The 16771-nt window shown below is 42.3% G+C and overlaps 2 protein-coding genes across 3 annotated transcripts; one reads left to right on the top strand and one right to left on the bottom strand.

The window, feature by feature from the left end:
• Window positions 1-2870: 2870 nt before the first annotated feature.
• Window positions 2871-7704, top strand: LOC105018237. 2 transcript variants are annotated; one of them, XM_010883516.4, is made up of 6 exons: window positions 2871-3077; window positions 5040-5290; window positions 5433-5582; window positions 5734-5792; window positions 7137-7427; window positions 7586-7704. In XM_010883516.4, exons 2-6 carry the CDS (start codon window positions 5071-5073, stop codon window positions 7616-7618), a joined length of 753 nt encoding a protein of 250 aa, XP_010881818.1. In that variant the 5' UTR covers window positions 2871-3077; window positions 5040-5070; the 3' UTR covers window positions 7619-7704. The 2 variants fall into 2 exon arrangements, with proteins under 2 accessions (XP_010881818.1, XP_010881817.1); XM_010883515.3 differs by lacking the exon at window positions 2871-3077 and adding an exon at window positions 4003-4326.
• Window positions 7705-9742: 2038 nt separating this feature from the next.
• Window positions 9743-16391, bottom strand: tph2 (tryptophan hydroxylase 2 (tryptophan 5-monooxygenase)). The gene is made up of 12 exons (XM_010883517.4): window positions 16290-16391; window positions 15975-16170; window positions 14852-14995; window positions 14551-14734; window positions 13926-14026; window positions 13155-13222; window positions 12686-12882; window positions 12253-12388; window positions 11761-11887; window positions 10849-10944; window positions 10622-10755; window positions 9743-10427 (listed from the first exon to the last, which is right to left on the bottom strand). Exons 1-12 carry the CDS (start codon window positions 16346-16348, stop codon window positions 10253-10255), a joined length of 1617 nt encoding a protein of 538 aa, XP_010881819.1. The 5' UTR covers window positions 16349-16391; the 3' UTR covers window positions 9743-10252.
• Between the last annotated feature and the right edge of the window lie 380 nt (window positions 16392-16771).

A 16771-nucleotide genomic window follows, 5' to 3' on the forward strand; every position in this document is an offset into this window, starting at 1 on the left:
TTACTGAGCAATTACCTGAAATAACATGAGTCATTACGGTGGGGGGGGCAAAAGGGGGCAGTGCCCCTCCAGGTAGAATGTGTGCCCCCCTAGTTTTTTCCCCCCATAAACACTGCAAATGAATTAGATGTGCCCCCTAATTTATAAGAAATGCCACCTGTCATTTCATTCTGCAGCCAGGCCTGAGTGATAATCCCCAAAACTGCTCGCAGGTCCACACATCTAGACATCATGTGAAAAAGAAAAAGAAAAAAGTTTGCCATTTTACAAGATCAGCTGTGGTCATTTAGATTAGCTCAGCATGAAACAAGCTTTTCCTGAAGCATTTCAGTCCTTGGTAGTGCAACTGAAGAAAACAATCAACTATGGGTGGCAAGGCATTGTCAAAAGATCTCCGGGATAAAGTTGTGGACAGGCACAAGTCAGGAGATGTATAAAAAATTTATTCAAAGGCTTTATCAGTGCCTAGAAGCACAGTGAAGTCAATTATTAAGAAGTGGAAGGTATTTGGTACAACACAGACCCTCCCTGGGTCAGGACGTTGCTCCAAACTGGATGAAAGAGCCAGGAGGAAACTGGCCAGAGAGGCTACCAAGAGGCCTACAGCAACTCTGAAACAGTTGCAGGAATTCATGACAAAGGGTGGTCATTGTGTGCATGTGACAACAATATCCCAAATTCTCCACAAATGTGGCTTGTATGGGAGTGTTGCAAGAAAAAAGCCACTCCTCAAGAAAGGCCACATGCAGTCACAACTGAGCTTTGCCAAAACGCACCTTGAAGATTCTAAGGCCACGTGGAAAAAGGTGTTATGGTCAGACTAAAATGTAATTATTTGGCCTCAACGCCAAACAATTTGTCTGGCGAAAATCCAATACATCTCACCATCCAAAAAGCACCATATCTACAGTAAAGCATGGAGGTGGTAATATCATGTTATGGGGTTGTTTCTCTGCAACAGGGTCTGGAGCACTTGTCAGGATAGAAGGAGAAATGGATGGGGCAAAATACTGTCAAAGTCTTGAGGAAAATCTGCTGTTCTCTGCCAGAAAGTTGCCAATGGGAAGAAGATTTACCTTCCAACATGACAATGACCCAAAGCACACAGCAAAACTGACCACACAATGGTTGAAGGAGAAAAAGAAGAATGTCCTTGCATGGCCTAGTCAGAGCCCGGACTTAAACCCCATTGAAAATCTGTGGAATGACTTGAAGACAGCAGTCCACAAACGGTCACCATCAAATTTTACTGAACTTGAGCAGTTCTGCAAAGAAGAGTGGTCAAATATTGCAACGTCTAGATGTGCAAAGTTAGTAGAGACATATCCCAACAGACTAAAGGCTGTAATTAAAGCAAAAGGTGGTTCAACAAAATACTGACACAAGGGGGTGATCCTTTTTCCAACTCAGTGATTATTATTGATTTTTTTCTGACATGTTGGTGTTATATCTTTCACTTGGATGTTATACGTTGCACTGAGTAAAAGTCTGTCTGCATTTCAGGCTGCAAAGCAACAAAATGTGATTATTTTAATGGGGGGGGGTTCTTTTCTATAACCACTGTAACACCATGAAGTATATACTGATGATGCACTGTGTGTTCTGACACCTTTCTGTCAGTTCCAGCATTACATTTTTCAGCAATTTGAGCTACAGTAGCTCATCTGTTGGATCGGACCACACTGGCCAGCCTTCATTCCCCACGTGCATCAATGAGCCTTGGCCGCCCATGATCCTGTCACCGGTTCACCACTTTTCCTTCCTTGGACCACTTTTGATAGGTACTGACCACTGCAGACCGGGAACACCCCCACAAGGACTGCAGTTTTGGAGATGCTCCGACCCAGTTATCTAGTCATCACAATTTGGCCCATGTCAAAGTTGCTCAGATCCTTACGCTTTCCCATTTTTCCTGCTTCTAACACATCAACTTTGAGGACAGAATGTTCACTTGCTGCCTAATTTATCCCACCCACTGACAGGTGCCATGATAACGAGATTATCGGTGTTATTCACTTCACCTGGCAGTGGTCATAATGTTATGGCTGATCGGTGTATGTATTCTGTCTATCAAAATATCTAAGTGTATGTGTATCCAATGGATTAGTTCACTACAGCAATAGGACAAATGAACTGATGACAGACAGGGGACTGAACACTGACCAAATTAGGAACACAAGGGACAGAACACTGACCAAATCAGGAACACAGGGGACAGAACACTAACCAAATTAGGAACACAGGGGACAGAACACTGACCAAATTAGGAACACAGGGGACAGAACACTGACCAAATTAGGAACACAGGACAGAACACTGACCAAATAAGGAACACAGTGGACAGAAAACTGACCAAATTAGGAACACAGGGGACAGAACACTGACCAAATTAGGAACACAGGGGACAGAACACTGACCAAATAAGGAACACAGGGGATAGAACACTGACCAAATTAGGAACACAGGGGACAGAACAGCCACCAACAATCAGGAAGAGGGAAACCCAAACACTGGGTACATCTATCTTTAACAACAACGACTCAGGAAATAGAACTCTTCAAATCAAACACACTTGCAAATCTTTATGGCAGTGACTTTCTTTGACCACTCAGAAATTAATGAGATCTCAAAATGAATAGGTTGTATCTGTAGTGTACATCGTGAGTTGTCAGTGTATTTGGCGCTTTGTCTATGTAAAGAAGGAGTTGTGTGTGTGAATATTTTTTTATATTTGAAAGAAAAAAATTGTAATGATGCAAATTGTTCATTCTTGCTATTCCTTAAGCACGCATTCACAGATATTTAACTACAAATGCTAAACCGTAGTGTGGATTGTGATTTACATGTGTGCAAATCGCTTTATTTACCTACAAGACATTTGGCATTAATTTGAGCCCATAGTGAAGATGATTTAAGATGGGGCACACCACAGCGACCTCTCTTCCTAGTGCGCTCCTTGGCCACTAGGTGGCCCAGCAGAGCAAAGCCATGGCCGACACCAGAAGTGCTGAACAACTGTTGAAAAAGTAGTGCATCCAGCGGGTTCCCATCCACCTCAGTGCCATCTGGACCCGCAGGTAGGTCAATCCGTGATGTTTTCCATACACACACACACAAAATAGGGTTCCATGTTCAAACTTTTGGTGTCAGGCAGAACGCTGAATCTAACCTGAGAAACATGCATGACGGGAGAAGATGTCTATATAAGCATTTGGCATGTGAAATTTATTTCTGACCCACAGATGTCCCTACTGTGCACTGTGTTTCAAAGCTTTGAGTAATAATAAACAGGGTTTTTGGCTTCAAAGATTTCAAAGAGCTTTGTTTGTCCATAGGTTACAGTGCTTTGTTTGTCCATAGGTTACAGTGCTTTGTTTGTCCATAGGTTACAGTGCTTTGTTTGTTCATAGGTTACAGTGCTTCATTTGTCCATAGTTTACAGTGCTTTGTTTGTCCATAGGTTACAGTGCTTCATTTGTCCATAGGTTACAGTGCTTCGTTTGTCCATAGGTTACAGTGCTTCGTTTGTCCATAGGTTACAGTGCTTCGTTTGTCCATAGGTTTCAGTGCTAAGTGTCTTCTCTCACAATGCTGAATCATGATTATTCTAACCACGTCTTTTTATTATTTGCCAAGTCTCTAATAAACCCAAATAATCAATAATGAAATTCATTGCCAACAATTTTTTTTATCATCAACATTATCTGTTTTAATTGATTTGTTGTTTCATTCTAATAAATTATATGTCCTAAAACTACAAATAAAACTCTATTTTAATATCTTCGAACAACTGTTAGCTTAGTAGAAATTACAAAACAAGGACAAAGACCAATTGCTTAGAGATAGAGCCTTAGCTAACACAGGGAAAGGTGGATATGATTCACAGGGCCCATGGCTTGGGGCGGGGCACTATTAGTAATTATATCAATATTGTCAATAAATGAGGGTGCCCGAACGTAGCTTTTCAGGGGGGCCAGGATTGCTAGCCACAGCCCTTCTCGATGGCCGAGGGTCTGCAGGTTTTCGCTCTCACCTTGTACTTGACTGATTCATTAGGTCACTAATTGGTTAGGTTCTACCGTCACATGGTTGTGTAGGTCTAAACTAGGGACCAATTTAAAAGAAAAACCAGCATACACTAGGTCAACTGCAGATGGCAGTGTAGCGCCGTTTCTTCAGAAAAAAACTGTTATACTGTAGGAGGAAGTATGGGAAGAGTATCTTTCACTTTGGAAAGTCTGCCTCTCCTTGTGAATTTCAAATCTAGTTATGGTTCTTTATTTCCATGAGATAGCATTATCAAATATTTGGTGAAAGAAGTAACAGGTAAGTCTGTAGTTTACAAGTCTATTGTAAATGTTAGTGTACTTTTTAATCGTTTTCGATTGCCAAGCGGTAGTTTGGCATTGCTCCCATATGTAGTGTAACTTACAGTCTTTGTTTTTGTATAGTCACTGGCGTAACAATCAGGGGTGCCGTAGGGCCTTGTTAAAACAGTTTGCAACCCGGCTCGGTGTCACCACGCTTCGCCGGTGCATATATGCTTGAAGAGGAATAACCTTCGTCACGAGAAAACAACTTATCACACTGAACTTAACCTTAGTGCTAACCTACGTTTGTTGACTGAGCAGAAAATGTAGTGTATAGTAGCCTACGTTTCACTTACTGTAAATGCAAACTACAGTAATTTTGTCATGTTTCTATATTAGGCAATGACATGGAAATAGCTATGCCTGTTCTTTTGAAAAGTGAAACCAACTTGAGTTACTGAGTAAAAAAAGAGGAAACAGCTAATTTAGTCAAGAGGCAAACTCATTAATGAGGGTGTTCTTTTTAACAGTTCATTGTGAAAGTAAAACAAATAACATGAAGTTTGTAGTCCCAAACCTTTTCAGTTACTGTTTAGCAGCTACAGCGTCCTCTGCCAAAAGTGTCCAAAAGTTTTTTTGTTTTTTTTACAGGTTTGTGCATGGTAGCCATTTTTGTGTTTAGATTTAATCCAGATGCTAATCTGTTGAAAACCTCCCTGTGTTTCCCAGGCTGTCTTGTTGTGTGTTGTCTGTCAGTGAGATGGAGAGCCATGCCACACCAGAGGCGGACATCGATACATTCCCAATGGACCAAAGCAGTGAGGAGTTTCAGCTGCTCGTGGCCTACTGTGAAAGGCGAAAAAGGAAGCGGTCTGGCCTAATCCCTCAGTTTGAAGGTTACAAGATCTACCCTCAAGGTCCTGCTCCATCCAAACACATGCCAGAAGCAGGAAGGCAACGTGTCATGATGTTTAAGAAAGGTACATGTTTCTCGCCCTCTGGAGAAATAAAAACGTGTTAATATGAAATATCAAAATGTTGTATCACAGAGAACCAACACGTTTGTCTAACCCTTGTAACCGAATAGGCTCCTTTCCTTCTTAATTTGTGTGTGTGAAAAAGTTGCTAAAGGAAAGGGCTCTTTGAGTGGCGTGGCCGAACGACTGACTCAGATTGCAGACACTGTGGACATCACACAAAGGGCAGACACAACAGTTGCCATCAGGCCGTGTGTTGGTCACATAGAGGCAGATGGGACCGACGATCTTGACGGTATGTCACTTCTACACTTGCTAGAATAATTGAAGACAATGAACGGATTCGACCAATGAACGTTGGCCTGCTGTGATCAACAACTAGTACTAAGTAAAGTGGAACTTCTTGTTTTTGATGACGCAAATGGGATTGGATTGCCCCCCCGCAGATGTGATCTTGAAGATAGTGGAGCTGCTGAAGGTGTCCGGAGACCAGCTGAATGAGAAGGTGTGCGGGAGCTTACATGTTTGCACTTGTGTGGTTGGTACTTCATGGGTTGTGCAAGAGTCTACCCCCAATCACCACAAGATGGCGTTGTTCCCTATTCAAACGTCACTTGACAAGAACGTGCTCTTTCTTCTTTTTTATTTATGGGGTATTCCAGAAAGATAACGTATTAAGAGAACATATTTCCCTGAACCAATCCGGCTTCCCATAACACAATGAGGGATTCCCAGATTTTGTTTTGTTAAAAAAATGTCTGCTTCTCATTCAATCATCATTGTTGTTAGTCAAAGTAAAGTGCAGGTTGGTTGACCCGGCAACTCGCACAGAACATTTATAAACGTTCTCATTACAATGACAAAAAACATGATGGAAATCATGAAGTCAAAAAAGAGAGCATAATATTTTAGTAATTTGGAACATGAAATTAATGTTACCTCCTACAACGATCATGTAGATGTTTTCTCCAAAATAAGTAACACCACCCTGCCACAAAACCTGGCAGTAAATAACTGAGTAAATATGTGAGTGAAGTGGCATGATTTCCTTATTGAATAGGGCTACAAAGGGTGATTAATATTAATAATATCTTTAATTTATAGACTACTTCTATTGCAATGCTAATGATAGTAATTGACAATCCTATTACCTAAATTGAAGTTGCCTACCGTAGGTCACAACTGCAATTGTATTATCCAGTTTGTAAGTAATTTTCATAAGATGAAGTTAACCTGTTGAGAAGGTAGCAGGTTTGGTTCAGAGCATTTGTTGCTGTGGTTTCTGATCAGGCTACACTACACAGCTCACTTTCTGGACCCAAAATCTTAAAGTTTGACCAAGTTCTGGTTTTACAAAACTGGTTAAGTTACTAATCCTGCGTGGTAGAATACCCTTCAGATATTTTTATTTTATGTAAATTACATGATGCAGTATCCTGGCTGACTTTACAGGAGCCTACTGGAACCGCAATATTTGCTAAGAAAATGTTTTGTGATTCGTTCTTCTTTGCTAGCTTTTTGTTAGCACAACACTGCAAGCTTCAACAATTCACTAGGTAAGAGATTTTAGATGTTAACATGACATTCATGGGGTGTTTACTAAAGCATAGATTATGATTTGTATGATTCCCAGCCAGCGGTTGCACATTCCCCCTCATTAACACCTCTTACCTACAGCATAAAATAAACCCTTCCAGACTGTAGTCAGGAGGACTTCAAGTCAGTTGTCCGCCAGGATAATGTTTCAGTACTTTTCCTTCGCTGTTGTGTTGTCGTCGGATGTCTGGCGTACTCTTAACCCGTTCTTTCCAAACCCATATTGCCCTCACGCTTATCTCCGCCCCCACAGATCAAGAGTAACCCCACTTTGCAGAAGCATTTCCAAACCTCATTCACCTACGGTCTATTTGAGAAGGTGACTACCACCCTTGTCCAGGGAATGATGGGTGGAGATCCTGTAGCAAGGCACGGGGACCCGGCGCCTGAGAAGAGCGTCCAGAGGGAGGAGATTGCTCTGGTCTGTGAGGTGACCAGCAGGCTGTCTGCTCTGGACCTCCACCCCATGAACCAAGCCATGGGCTTTGGGTCACGCTACCTCCAGCAGCATCACACGGCCTGGGTGAAGAAGCAAGGCGGCTGGGTGAGTACAGCACCACCTGGTCCTCTATCAGTGGACTGTAGGGGGCTTTTTTATTAAATAATTTGGGTGGGGGGGTGAGGGGTGAGGGTTGAGGGTTGTTATGCTACCTACTCTACATTTATTTCTGTCTTGTAATTCTTGTCATTTCTTTCTTCCAGAATAAAGTGTTTGACAGTGAAGACACTGATTAGATCTGCAAGACATCTGAACTGCTTTAACTGTCCATGAATAAGTAGCTGAAGTGGTCACAAAAAAATAAGAAATCTTCCTAACTGGACTTGTCTTAATTTTTTCCCCTGAAATGATGAAAAGATGAACGTACAACAATGTCTGGGCATATTATACATTTATAGGTGTCCCCTTCTCTCACTCAATGACACTCTCCCTAACAGTTGGTCGTTTAAAGTTGCTCTCATGAACCATATCTCCTTAAAGCCATTATATGTTGGCGAGGTAATCAGGACAGGAAAAGAGCATTTAAAGAATAAAACATTGACAGAATAGTAACCTTTTTAAAGTACTCTATTAATACAAAAATATTATACTAATATTAATTATAATAAACTACATTTTACAGTCTCAGTAAAAATAATTATCATTGGATCTACATCCAAAAGTAATGTACTGTATTAGATAGTGAATCCACTGTTAATTTTGTTAGTTTGGGATTAAATCCCACCTGCAAACATGGCATTGAACCTGTTCTCTGAGAAGGAACTGACCTATGGATTATCAATCAAACTGCCTTATTGGAGGATAGTGTATTAAACCTTTTTCTAATGTTACATATCTACTGCTAGTGTGTTATGAAAATAATGTTCAGGAATTTTTAATTGCATAATTTTTTTTATGTTGAATAATGAATACCTTTTGTGCATACACTCACCTAAAGGATTATTAGGAACACCATACTAATACTGTGTTTGACCCCCTTTCGCCTTCAGAACTCCCTTAATTCTACATGGCATTGATTCAACAAGGTGCTGAAAGTATTCTTTAGAAATGTTGGCCCATATTGATAGGATAGCATCTCGCAGTTGATGGAGATTTGTGGGATGCACATCCAGGGCACGAAGCTCCCGTTCCACCACATCCCAAAGATGCTCTATTGGGTTGAGATCTGGTGACTGTGGGGGCCATTTCAGTTCAGTGAACTCATTGTCATGTTCAAGAAACCAATTTGAAATGATTCAAGCTTTGTGACATGGTGCATTATCCTGCTGGAAGTAGCCATCAGAGGATGGGTACATGGTGGTCATAAAGGGATGGACATGGTCAGAAACAATGCTCAGGTAGGCTGTGGCATTTAAACAATGCCCAATTGGCCTAAAGTGTGCCAAGAAAACATCCCCCACACCATTACACCACCACCACCAGCCTGCACAGTGGTAACAAGGCATGATGGATCCATGTTCTCATTCTTTTTACGCCAAATTCTGACTCTACCATCTGAATGTCTCAACAGAAATCGAGACTCATCAGACCAGGCAACATTCTTCCAGTCTTCAACTGTCCAATTTTGGTGAGCTCGTGCAAAATGTAGCCTCTTTTTCCTATTTGTAGTGAAGATGAGTGGTACCCGGTGGGGTCTTCTGCTGTTGTAGCCCATCCGCCTCAAGGTTGTGCGTGTTGTGGCTTTACAAATGCTTTGCTGCATATCTCGGTTGTAACAAGTGGTTATTTCAGTCAAAGTTGCCCTTCTATAAGCTTGAATCAGTCGACCCATTCTCCTCTGACCTCTAGCATCAACAAGGCATTTTCGCCCACAGGAATGCCGCATACTGGATGTTTTTCCCTTTTCACACCATTCTTTGTAAACCCTAGAAATGGTTGGGCGTGAAATCCCAGTAACTGAGCAGATTGTGAAATACTCAGACCGGCCAGTCTGGCACCAACAACCATGCCACACTCAAAATTGTTTAAATCACCTTTCTTTCCCATTCTGACATTCAGTTTGGAGTTCAGGAGATTGTCTTGACCAGGACCACACCCCTAAATGCATTGAAGCAACTGCCATGTGATTGGTTGATTAGATAATTGCATTAATGAGAAATTGAACAGGTGTTCCTAGTAATCCTTTAGGTGAGTGTATGTCGTTATCGTTTTCCTTGAAGTCCTGTTAAGTATACTGTGATGCAATTAAATGCAATTAAGTAATTAACTGTTTTGTCACAACTTACCAGTTTCATTTTCATAGCCATTTATTTGGATTTGGATTCCCTCTTTCTAAAGTTGTGAATAAAGCTGTGAATGTCCTTTTGCGAAGTGAGTGAAGTTGTGAATGTCCCTTCGTAAAATTGTGAATGTCGACAAGGGATCCCTTTGCAATGTGCAGTGAAAACCGTGTAGCAGACAAATACAGGAAAACATGCATGCAGAATCACAGTAATTATTGATCAGTTATCTAATCTAAGTGCAACATGTACATACGTAACAACATGCATGAAGACCAGAGAAGTCTGAATAAAATTTTTATCCTGCTGTTTGTTTTGCAGTTGTATTACATAGTGATGTTTCTTAATCAAATGTCAGTCAAGTTACATTTTACATATTTGCAACATTTTATTATTTAAATTAGATGCACTCTTTAGTTGAAAATATCTTTGCAGCCCCCCACCCCCATACAATTATCACTATAGTGTTAATTGTATAACATCCATACCATAATATTTTATTCATCATGTTCTGTGCAATAAGTGGAAAATTGATTTGTCACATGAAACACTTCTATTACACTGACTATGATCACTTTATTTTAATAATTATAGTCTGATTTATATTCACCAAGATGTTACAGTCAAAAAGAGAGCTCAGAAGACTTCCAACTAAATCCCTAGGTAGGTGTTCATCTTGCCCAGGGCGTCACAGACAGTGGTGAGGTCACTACGGAGGTCCTGCACCACGTTCTCAATGCTCCTGGTGTCTTTCAGCAGGTCTATGCTCTGGGTGTAGGGGTTGTAGTACACAGAGAACGGCCTCTTGATCGTCTTGGCAAACTCCCTGTTGGGTAGATAACATTTAAACTGTGGGTGACTGGTGTTGTCCGCCAGCCACCCACAATGTACTGAATTTAAACTAGCCATGTGTTCCCTGTGAACTCCTGAAAACTGCAGGGTCAGATCATTAACGTAAAGAGTTTAGAAACAGATCAACTACGCCATTGGAACTGTCACTTTGTCGCCTTTCAACTTCACCTCATCTTCTCTTTGGCCTCTTCGAAGCTGTCAGAGACAAAATAGACATCCTGGAAAGTTGTGATGAGGCACTCCTGGTAGCAAGTGGTGCCGGGGTCAAACATCTTCACCAAAGCTTTGTCGGACAGGGCGTGCTGCAAGGAAACACCAGACCAGTCACTGGGGCATCCGTCAGTGTGTGTGCGTACATGCGTGCATACATGCATGCGTGCGCGTGCGGGGCCTACCTTCAGCTCTCCAATAGACGACAGTAAGCCGGCGCCATAGGCCCTGAGCTGGCCATCTTGTTTGCACAACCCAAACTCAATAGTGAAGAAGTAACACTGTCGACAGCACAGAACGGTCAGTCCCTCCATATATAACATGTTCTTTATTCAGCTGACACCATTATTCAAAGTGACGTGCAAACAATTGGTACTTTAACGTGTATTTAAAAAGGTGTTGTGGGGGGAGGAGACAGGAATAATGAGCCAATTAGATAAGTGCCATTGGACCTTTAGTGATCACTAAGCCAGGACCCCTAGCCTCTGCCCGTTCCCTTCTCCCAGTCACGTCTTAGTCCTTTTCTTCACGTTTGTCTGTGTAATTGCCCCATCACTCTCCTCGGATGCTGTTTGTTTTGTACCTTTAAAGCATCTTTGGGTCCCAGAAAAGTGCTATATAACTGTATGTACTGAATGTATTATTATTATTATTAGGACAGCCATTGAACATCATCCCAATGATTGTATCCTACGCAGGGCAATGTCCCCTTCATTCCCCTTGAGCAGTGGGATGTGATTTCTAGACCAGTGTCCCATACTGCCATTCCAACAGCCCTTTAAGCAAGCTCTAATCACGCATCCAGAGACTGACCAGGTCCGAACCAGATTAGCTCCAGAGGCAAGTCAGTACTGGGATGCCAGGCCGTATGCTTAATGATTAATGAGAAACTTTCAATATCACTTAAATGTTTTGCTTTTGCTCCTTTCCTTGACACAATCAAATATGGAAGGTGTCATACTAAATGATGGAACCACAACCTCTCAGTTTATGATATTATGTGGTTATTTGGTAGGCTTCAAGGGCCACGTGAGGGGCCGACACATCGCCATCAGCGTTCAATATTACTTGTTTGTGGATCGTCTGTCAGTACTCACTGTGGCAAGTTTCTGTACGTCCTCGTCCGATGCCCCTAGAGATGCCAGGCCAATCTCCTGGGAGAACTGAGCGAACTTGGGGTCCGCGAGGAGTGGGACGTGACCCAGCAGCTCATGGCACGTGTCCCTGTACCCCAATATCAGTTATGATTCTATTAGCATTAGATGTTGTCTAGTGCAGGGCAACCCAACCCTGTTCCTAAAGAGCTACCACCATGAAGGTTCTCTCACCAGCCCTAATTTAGTGGACCTTATTATAATCATCAGCCAGATGAAAAGTGAAATCAGATTGGTCACAACTGGGGTTGGACAGGAAACCCACAAGGTGGTGGCATGCAAACGTCATCTCTAAGAATTGACTCTATCGTTAACATTTTCCATCTATATTTTCCTCGCACGTAATCCCACAAACACAAATGTTTCTGTTTTGGTGCGTGTCAGTTCAGGTTCTGTTAAAAACAGAAGACTCTGCGCTGGTGATGAGGCACTCACGGCTCGGGGGTGTAGAGGGGGTCTGTGCTGTGGCGGACATACTGAGTGCAGTTGAATACTCGGTATGCCAGGCCGGCCAGGAAGTCTCGAGGAGAAAGGTATCCTGCCACAGGCCTCACGGTGAACCCTGACCTCTCTGAAACAGTCACACCCACAGCATCAAGTGATGACCCAGCTAACGTCTGAGGAATTTCCATATCTTCGTTGAAACTGATAAAATGGTTTGTAGGGTCAATTCGAGGTTACACAGATATGTACTAGATGAACGAACAGTGTATGGGCAAGATAAGGTGTCTGAGAATGACTTACGGCAGTGGCCAAACAAACTGGGGATGCTTTTTCGACTGACGGCATCAATGAGAATGAATGTGTTGCCAAAGCTTATGAGTAACTGCAGTTGCCTGGTACACTGACGTCACTCATCATCCCATACCTTTTAAGAACAGGGACACGTCCTCCAGTTGGGGGATGTTGTCCTCCCGGTACCCACAGTGCTTAGTGAGCAGGGGGAGGTTCTTCAGGTACTCTCTGCAGGCATGTGTCGGGTAGAGTTTGGTGAGCTCCTTGAAGACCACACCCCAGGTCCGGACCTCCTCTGGGGTGTACTCTATGTGGGGGATAGGCTGGCCACTGGAGAGCGGAGACGGATGACTAATCTAAACACACTTATAATGAGGCAATTTAACATAACTCATGCACACTGCGCTGTTATTTATGTGATCTGTAGTTTATTAAGTGATCTGGAGTTTCTCTGTGTATCTAGTCAGTGTAACTAGCAATACAGAGTACTAACATAAAAGTTCAACTGTAATTACAGTTACGACACAGAATGAGTGAGAAAATAACTGATTACCAGATTGTTACCATAGCAAAACAACTGAAAGAGAAGGGGCTACTCATACTATTTGTAATTCATGGCCATTTCCACAAAGTACTTCCTCCTCTGACGGTATGTGTTATCTGTGAAGCCCTAGGGTTAGGAGAGATAAGGAACAGCGTCACAGACTGGCATTTTTACCAGCCAAAAGTTAAGGAAATGGTTCCTGTGATTTCCCTAAGATTACTGCTGTTAAAATGTTTAGATTATCGTTATATATTCCAATGCTGAAATTAATTATATTGCCAGTTGCCCTTTGATTCCAATGCAATTGTTGAATTTGAATGTAACTGCATTTGGACACACCCTTAGGAAGCTTATGTATTCTGCAGTATGGTGATGTACATTGCAACATCATTTATGGTTACCATAAGAAAAATCTAATACAATGTCATGGACTGTCTATAATAATTCAGAACTCATAATGTGTGTGTGTGCACAAATATTTAATGTATTTTACGTGTTCACATAAATCATTCTTTAAATAAAACAACATTTAGCAGATGCTTTCATACAGAGCAACTTACAGAAGCAATTAAGGTTAAGTACCTTGATCAAGGGCACAACAGATTTTGAACCTTGTTGGCCCAGGGGTTCAAACTAGCAACTTGTAGGTTGCTGGCCCACCGGTCTAACCATTAGGCTGCAGCCCTGAACCCCAACCCTGATATTATCTCATAATTATGATGACCTCTTATTATTAGATTACATTTATTTAATAAGATTTGTAACTCAGCTGATAACCAGTTCTCATTTGCTGAGCCGGGCAAGCAGCAAACACACAGCAGAAACTTACTGGATGGTCGGCATCCAGCTCAGAACCGTACATCAGCACTCTGTGAGAACACTGGTCGAGCTCTGCGATCTTCTGGGGGAACCAAGGTACTTCCTCCCCATCTAACAAGGCAAGCACAACATATACACACAAATGAAGCATTATAAGCACACAAACTAAACCACAACCGATGTCATATTTCACATTCATTTCACCCGGCCTCTCACAGTATGAAAATAATCCTGCAGCGACAGAAAGTGTGGATTATTGTAGACACGGATGAAACTTGATTTGTCCCACACTGTGAATGTCACATAAAGCAAGTTTGATAAACTTTAATTTAACAACATGTAAAAAATAAAATCCACAAAAAAACATTTCCAAATGTTCAACAAAAGCTGACTGGCTTGTTAGAATTCACTCTGTACTCACACACATGTCCATTCAGAGACATTTACTCCTACAAGATGAGACAACAAACAGAACATAAGATGTTACATTCACTGTGAACCACGTAAAAGAGCCACATTTCTATTTGTTCTTGAACTATGGTGAATGCTGAACTGAGAATAAAACAAGCTGTTGTTTTTGTCCCAAAAAAAAGGTTAAACCAAAGAAAGAATACAACAAAAAGCCGGGTCAGTACCTGCTTCTGAGGACCACTGGTTTTGGGGCGTGTTGAAGGAGAGGATGTTGACGTGATCTTTTAGGAGCTCCAGCAGCTCATTGAACTCCTTCTTGCTGCAGTTGCAGTCAGCATAGATCTCCACCTCAGAGTGAACCCGCTTGGATATCCGTGACTCGATGTGAGCCAAGTTCACACGCTTTTCCTGGAAGAGCAGAGACAACGAAAGGGCAGGGAGGTGAGGAGAGTTTGGGCTTCACAAAACTGAATAGTATTACAGGAATGTTCAGGTTGTGTCAGGAACAGGACAGTAAATACCCACCTGAAAAATGCGTAGTGCTTTGACCAAGCAGCCCACCTCGTTCTTCAGAGAGAAGACAACAGCTGTCTTTCCTGACTCCCTGCTCTCCCTGATTTCCTTGTCCGTCGGGTTCTCATCTATTGGACAGAAGGAGGGCCGGCGCGACTGTCGGACAAAAAGAAGATCACGTCTTGTGAGCAGGAGCATCAACCGCAACATGTCTACCTGTTAATACAAGTGTTAATATGTAACATAACAATAGCCAACATAGAACAGTCTCATTGATTCTGCAGTTGATGCTTTTTCCCTTAAGCAAACATGGAAATCTGCCTTAGTATTTCAACCGGTGTCCTCACCCAATGCTTCAAGCCGTCAGTTCTACTTCCACTGGCCTTCTAGCTTTTACAAGAGCAGAGATGAGCTAGCAAGCTGATAATGAACAGATAAAAATGAGGATTTCCTGGCCCTTATATGAGCGATGGACACTAAGATATGTCAGGCTAGAAAACCTAATAAGTGTGCATTACAAACCATAGCAGTGTACAATCTAAATTGAACATGCAGGTTGAGCAGTTATCAGACTCTGAATGCAAAATCAAGTCAAGTTTATTTATAAAGCACATTTAAAAATAACAAGTGTCAACCAAAGTGCTGCACAATCAAAGTATCAAGGAGAGCAAAAGGAAAACCATGCATAAAACATATAACTAACTAAACATACAGCTCTGGACAAAATGAAGAGACCACTGTACCTTTTTCTTTCCTTTGCAAAAAAGTTGAAAAGGAAAGTTTTGAGTGAAGAACAAGAAAGGAAAGAAAAAGGTACAGTGGTCTCTTCATTTTTTCCGGAGTTGTATTTACATAGAACATGACAGATAGAAACACAACTTCATACCCATTTGCAGAATGGGTCAATCAAAATCAACGACTCAAAAAAAAAACAACAACAACAACGCACCAGTCAACCAAACAATCAACCAACCAATCAACCAACGGACCGACGAACCCATCAACCAACCATTGTACCAATCAACCAATCAATCAACCATTACCAATCAACCAACCAATGACTCAATCAACCCAACGACCAACCAATCCATTCATCAACCAGCCAACCAACCATTCCACGCAACCGCTCACTCACCATTTGCCCTCCGGTGTGGCGCTGTGTCTGCTGGTCAAACATAGCCGAGTCCAGAGAGAGTCCCCGCCGGGACCAATACTTACTGGAGAACATCATCATGGCCGGCTGCATCCTGGGCACGGGCTCTGGGACGCCCCTCCTCTCCGTGCCACTGCCCCGCTTCCTCAGCTGGGAAGACGCCATCACCATGGGCTGCCTGCATGGAGGGAACATTCAGATGCAGTTGAAGCCGTAGGGGTCTTTTGTAGACCCGAACATTGGTTTGTCCACACATGAGATGCGTACTGAACTCAACGGGGTAGAGTCACGCCTCACCTGCCGATGCACTGGAGAGGATGTTCCGGATCCAGAGTTCCTGGTCTGCTTCCACTCATGACCACTACAACAGCTGTTACTGCCTTGGTCCACTGGGCTACAGTAGGCAAGTCGTCTGCCAGCCAGCACAACTCAAGCTCCTTTATATAGTGTGACGGAGGTGGAGGGGGGCTGGTACTGATAAGGCATCCCATCTCTGGTCTCTCTCGGCTGTTGACATGCAGACTTATAAAGAACAAACAGAGGTGTGTGTGTGTGTGCGAAGAGTTTATCTTCTTTGTTTTGGAGAGGTAGGAAGCTCCACATTAATCCACCTTTTCGTGGATGCAGATCCACCAATTGAACATTGAATTAGAACAGGATTCTTGAATAGTTATTTCACATAGGGTTGAAAAAATAAACCATACATGGTCATTCTGAGTGAGAGGTGAGATCAGATACAACTCTACAGGAATACTGTACTGGTGTCTTAAACCATGATT

The sequence above is a fragment of the Esox lucius genome, chromosome 19 (assembly GCF_011004845.1).
Source record: "Esox lucius isolate fEsoLuc1 chromosome 19, fEsoLuc1.pri, whole genome shotgun sequence".
Taxonomy (NCBI): Eukaryota; Metazoa; Chordata; class Actinopteri; order Esociformes; family Esocidae; genus Esox; species Esox lucius.

What these genes read in the sequence shown, in the direction of transcription:
- LOC105018237 (XM_010883516.4), top strand. Translation starts at nt 5,071, where the DNA reads ATGGAGAGCCATGCCACACCAGAGGCGGACATCGATACATTCCCAATG. An exon ending in TGTCATGATGTTTAAGAAAG is followed by an intron (nt 5,291 to 5,432) that starts GTACATGTTTCT and finishes TGTGTGAAAAAG; the next exon opens with TTGCTAAAGGAAAGGGCTCT. An exon ending in GAGACCAGCTGAATGAGAAG is followed by an intron (nt 5,793 to 7,136) that starts GTGTGCGGGAGC and finishes CCGCCCCCACAG; the next exon opens with ATCAAGAGTAACCCCACTTT.
- tph2 (XM_010883517.4), bottom strand. Translation starts at nt 16,348, where the DNA reads ATGAGTGGAAGCAGACCAGGAACTCTGGATCCGGAACATCCTCTCCAG. An exon ending in CGTGTCCCTGTTCTTAAAAG is followed by an intron (nt 12,389 to 12,685) that starts GTATGGGATGAT and finishes TGACTGTTTCAG; the next exon opens with AGAGGTCAGGGTTCACCGTG. An exon ending in CCCCTCTACACCCCCGAGCC is followed by an intron (nt 11,888 to 12,252) that starts GTGAGTGCCTCA and finishes ATTGGGGTACAG; the next exon opens with GGACACGTGCCATGAGCTGC.